Below are 6000 nucleotides of genomic sequence, written 5' to 3' on the forward strand. Positions count from 1 at the left end.
CTATGAGAAGATGATACATACAATACACTGCAATTGAATGCTATAACTTGCTATTCAAGTTAATATCCAGCTGACCCAGACAGTTACCTGAACATGTCTGAAAAATCCTATTATTAACATGTAGCATCCATACCAGACATTATTATGGAGTTGTGCAGCTATAATCAATGAAGAACTTAGGCAGGATTTCGCTTAACTCTTTTCTCACTTTTGGGTAAAAGGAAGACCATGCTGGCCACATCAGCCCAGGAAGTGGTTGATGGTGTCCTCCATTCTCAAATAGTTACCATATGCATCTATGGGAAACTGGGGTGAGGGAAAGGACAAGGACCATCTCACTTATCCTAGATGCAGATGCCCTTCACTCACATGGAAAATAAAATGGCTGATGCCATGGCAACCACTCAGTGCCAGGATGTTACAGCTCCAGGGTTTCTGCATGCCAGCCCAGATTAGGATTTAAGAGGATGAAAATGGGGGTGGGGGAAATGCGAGAATGAGGACACAGCTGAGCTAAGGCAGAGCAAAGATTATGTTACATTAATTACATTTAGCTAAAAGGTTTTATAGCACTTTGCATGTCCCTAGACTTCTTACCAACTAACCACTATGTGTCCATGCAAGTGACCTGCACAATTTTATCTTTCAATTATTTCAATGTCTTGCAAATGTGCAGACAGATAGTAACATAATTGTGCCTACTATTCATTTGTCTCCCTCACTCCCTTCCCTCGCATGTAAGTATAAGTAGAAAAATACACATAAAGCAAATTACAGTTGAGAGGGAAATGGTCTTGTGCACAGCATATATAAAAACCAACATCTACCAGTTTACAAAATGAACAAAAAACAGTGAGAACTCCACAAGTGAATGAGTGGTCCCATGGTGAGGGAAATTGTTTGCATTTTCTAAACCAGAGCAATCTTGCTCTCCATACACTAGTTTTAATTTGTTGCAACCAAAAGCTCGGCATTCAGAAGACATGATCATATTGTAAATCAAAAGCAGCTCATCTATAAATATAAAAGTCTTTATGTGTGTGTACGCGCACATGTGTGTTTGTCTATTTCTACCACAAAAGCTGTTGCTGGGTGAAGTGGTCCTCTGTGGTATCATTGGATTGACTGTTGCTGGGTGAAGTGGTCCTCTGTGGTATCACTGAGAGAGATGATGGGTATGAGAAGGGAGGGAGGAGGGAGCCACAAAGAGAGCCTGCCCATCATATGCCAGATTGCCATAGAGACATTGTGAGGTAGGCCCTCTATGAGCTGGAGAAGAGAGAAAGTAGCTATCCCAACGACACTCAAGCAATGCCAGGTATATATGCTAGTGTTTTTATAAATAAGGTACATGTTGGAACTAGGTTGTCTCAAATGAAGTTCATCCGTTATGCTCCTATAGGACTTTAATCACATAAAGCCACTATGCCATAGCAGTCACATAATCACTGATGGTGGCAAAACATCTACGTGAGTACACCTGTTAGCACACGTCTCTGTATTTGCACAATGGCACTGATTCACCAGTCTGTGGTCCTGCACTAATTCCTCACAACCTTGTAACCTAACCCTGCCCTCCTGCACTTTTGCTGCTCTGTAATCTTTAAAAACTGGGTTGTTTTGAAATAATTTCAAAGCAATTTCACAATTCCAACTGTGTTTAATTTTTTTTAAAAAATTAAAAGTTAAAATGAAAAAGATCACTGCCTCAGGAATGGTGAAGAGGAGTGACGGAGAAGAGGAGAATCACATCCCCAATGTCACTTTTATCACATGGAGGAAGCAAATTTGCAATTACTTGCTCTCGGCATCACAGCACAAGGCACAAACTGCACTTGCAAAATGGAATGCTGTTCCATGTGCAACTCTGCTTCTATCATTGTCTACAGAATATCTTTGCTGTGCTATTGTTTGCCCAGAGTGGATAGCATAATGTGCAGGATTATGTTCCTAACAGCATACTAGGCAAAGGATTGAATAGGAAATGACTAAAATCTTTCTCTCCAACTAGCCACCTTATTTACATGCCAAGAAGACCATCAAGTAGAAACTGGCGATGGCCAGTCTTATCAGATAGGACTGTAAATTGGAGGTGGACTCACCACCATAGTTCTGTTTCCTTTGTGTATGTTCTATAAACTCAATTGTCTGAACAGTGGGAATTATTCTGCAAGAGAGCCTGCTCCCTTTGGAACATACCTCTGAGAGCCCTTCTGACTGTCTTGAGCACAGGTCCGTCTTCAAACAGTTTCTCAAGGAAGACTTATATGATTCTGAAGCTCTTCTCAGATAAATGGCTGCCATTTGTGGATGTTTACTAAAGAAATCACTGCTTGTCAATCAGTAAGGCGAGATTGTCTTTATTTTCTTTGAAACCAATTTCAAAAAATTGTTTAAGAAATACATTTTAAGAGAAAAAGAGATTATGCCCTGTAGAGTGGCTTTTTGCGAGGTGGGGGGGAGGGAGAGGGAACATTCCCTTTCTATTCAGTGGATCCAAATCTAATTTCTTCTGCTCACTGATCCAAAGGTAAAGTATTTTGTAACTGGGATTTGCTTGGACTTTGGGAGTTTGGCTAAATCCCATTTGCGTTAGGAAGCCACTTCGTTGAAAAAAAAAAAGCTCAGAGGAAAAAAAAACAGTTGTTAACTGTTTTGGGTGAGAAGAAATAAAAATAGTAGCTAGCACCAAAAAAAAAAAAAACCTCCAGCAAAAATATCTGTATCTTGGTTACTGAAGCAAGAAAATTTTGTAGAACATGCAGCTCTGCAAAGTAGGTGAATTGGGGCAACCATTTTTGCATAGCTGCTTTTCTAATAACCATGTTTTACTGTGTCTCAAGCTACAAGGTTAACACTCTGGGTGGAATCTGTAATGGTATAAATACTGAAAGGCTCCAACATCCCAGAGAAAAAAGAATGCCCCCATTTACAGAGAAGCTGAATGCTTTGTGCTTTCCAGCCTTTGTCCTCAAATGCCACAAGTCTGAAAACACATAACATGTTCCCAAAATAAAAGAACAGGGGGAAGTATTTGAAATAGTTGGGTTGATTTGGTAGCCTATCCATGACTGCTCTGGTTGATACATCTCCTCGTCGGTCCCCTACATTATTAATTTTAATATTGTTTCACTAGAATTTTAAAAAAAATGACGCAGCTCCACATTCATAGGAATGGGCATAGTCTTCTTTACAAAAGGAAGCAAGATTTCTCCTCCGACTTATATCTGAGAATTTAGAACTTAACTCTCTGTTAGGTTTGGTCAGCAATTCCATTCTGGATGCTGATATCAATCATTTGCCAAAAGCACAATACACGGCATGTCCAAGGTCTCCAACATCAGAGCAAGGTGAAAAAGTGTCCACTTATATGAGCAGCTGCCCATTCTTGAAGGCGCCCATATATGAGGCAGGTGAGCTGTCAAATTAGACAGTGGAAGCAGAACAGCCAGAGGAATTAAACAGATATTAAACTATTCATTTTCCTGAAAAAGAAGATTCCCAGCAGTTTGTGCAGAACTTGCAATCGTCCTCAGATAATGCCTTGTCCTTTTCCAGGTACAAACTTGGTTTCAATCCAAATGCATTTCAGCAGGTCCTAATGACTCTCCCACGACTCATAACTGCAGTTCGTAGAAATGTAACGGTCAGAGGACGAAGCTTCAAATGGGGCTATAAGCCAGACTATGTTCCTTATAACAAGGTCTGTACCAGCATCAATTCATTTTTTCCTGGGGCAAAATGCAGCCCTTTCTCCTTATGCAAAAAAAAAAATCTTCTTAAAAATCAGACCCACCCATTCAAGTGTTGTCTGTTTCTCAAAGGAATCTGTTTCCTAAACCAGCTTTATTTGAGAACCAGCATGGGGTCTGTCCTGTCTTTTCTTATTAAGAAGATCCCATGAGTGAGGTAGTATTCCCTCTGTAGATAAGCATAGAAATAATCTGAGATGAGTAAAATCTGCAAGAGAGAGAGAAAGACAAACATGAGTGACATTAACTCCTTGGATACAAATTGGCTCCAGTTTCAGATCAAAATAGATTGCTAATGAATTGTATTTTAGCATTTTTTTTGCATGCCTTCAAGTCTCCTGTCAACTTAAGGCAACTTTGTGAATTTCATAGGGTTTTCAAAAAATAATAATACTCAAAACGCTGGTTTGCCAATTCCTTCCTTTGAAATATAGCCCACAGCACCTAGTCATATATTATCAAGCAATGTTAAAATCTGTGGTTTTCATCTACTGTTATAAGCACACAACACACTTACAAATCACAAAAGTTTTTAAACAAAGAACTCATGACAAAGGTACTGAAGAAATTATTGAAGAATATTTTAAGCGTTTTGCAGGAAAAAGACAAATTAATGTCACAATATATTTTTTTACATAATTATTTTGCAATGGCTAATTTTCATGAGCTACCACAGCAGCTCATAAAATCTATAATCAAACATTTATATAATAAATGCCAGAAGTAGTTCAGAGAAGCAGCAAAGATGAATGTCAAAGATGTGCGATCTCCTATGTTTTTCACAACAATCCCCACTGAAGCCAGGTGCAAAATGGCAGTTCAGTGGTGGAATCATACACTGCTGACTTGAATGCACAAATCTATATCTGAGCTACTACATAACAGGGATTGCAATGGCCCAATTTAAATCCTAAAACAGCAATTATTAATAAATTGAAGGCAAGAGATTATCACCCATCTACTCCAAATCATGAATAGATCAACAAGCAGATTCCATCTATTGCCATCTTACTTTATACATACCACACAAAACTATACATTTCCATGAACTTATGTCCTAATACGGTAAATGAAGCAGCCTGGGACTTCAATCACAAACACACTCACTGAACTTAGAAGGTGGTATCCATGGATTCAATAGAAATCATCCATAATTAAGTGTGCACAGAATTGCAGGATGAGCTGGGACATGAACATCATGTAGAACTAGTTGAGGTGTTAATAGACCACTCAGCTATTGAATCAGGAAATCCTATGCTCAAATTTTATCTAAGTTGTGTCCTCAGTCAGCCACAATGCTCCATTGGCAATATAGGAACAATAAAACATACCTACATATCATGGCAAATACTCAGAGCCAACCATATCTGCCACAGATTAAGAACCACTCTAGTCAGCAATAGTGGATCTTTCCAACATGAAAAAGTGCTGACAACCGCGTGAAGATGCTAAGACCTAATGTCAGGTCTGACTGCAAGGTTGCTGAAAGGATTACTGGCCCAATTTACCTGTCCGAACGTATCTCCTCCTATGAGCCATCAAGAACCCTAAGACCATCTGGAGAGGCCCTGCTCTCGGTCCCTGCCGCGCAAGCGCAGCTGGTGGGAACGAAGGACAGGGCCTTCTCGGTAGTGGCCCCCCGGCTGTGGATCACCCTCCCCAGCAACATCCGACAAGCCCCAACTCTTCTGGGCTTCAGAAGAGTTGGCTGTGTGCCCAAGCATTTAATGAATAATCATCAGTCGACATGGTCTGAATTAAGGTTTATGTATGAGGTTTCGGATGAATGAATTTAATTACAGTATATATATGTTTTTAAGGTTTTATAATGTATTTTAATAATATTATTAACAGATCTATATGCATTGTTTTGATTTTAGGATTGTGTTTCTTGGGCATTAAATTTTGCCAATTTCTGTAAGCCTCCCTGAGTCCCCTCGGGTGAGAAGGGCGGGGTATAAATGTTGCAAATAAATAAATAAAATAAATAACTGCAAAGAACAGTAAACCGTGTAAATTGCAAATACATAATGACAATTTTTCTTCTCCCTTTTCTATGCATGTTCTCTGTGTGAGACCATTTTCAAACATACGATCCTTATCCACAGTGTAGTGCAAGAACTACACCAAATTATTCCCTTGACGATATATCTCAGATATGAGATAGAAATAAAAATGAGGAAGGAATACAAATCCTTTAAAATACATCTACCTTGGGCTACCTTGTTTGGGCAAACATTATTAGTAC

At 39.2% G+C, this 6000-nt stretch overlaps 1 protein-coding gene across 1 annotated transcript in view; it reads right to left on the minus strand.

Annotated features, from left to right (window-relative positions):
• Positions 1-2344: 2344 nt before the first annotated feature.
• Positions 2345-6000, minus strand: part of pigu (phosphatidylinositol glycan anchor biosynthesis class U) — a 41018-nt gene continuing 37362 nt past the window's right edge. The window contains exon 12 of the mRNA XM_003220493.4: positions 2345-3960. Within this exon, the coding sequence (XP_003220541.1) occupies positions 3847-3960 (114 nt within the window). The 3' untranslated portion in view covers positions 2345-3846. The remainder of the gene's footprint in view (positions 3961-6000) is intronic.

This window comes from Anolis carolinensis, chromosome 4, assembly GCF_035594765.1.
Source record: "Anolis carolinensis isolate JA03-04 chromosome 4, rAnoCar3.1.pri, whole genome shotgun sequence".
Classification (NCBI taxonomy): Eukaryota; Metazoa; Chordata; class Lepidosauria; order Squamata; family Dactyloidae; genus Anolis; species Anolis carolinensis.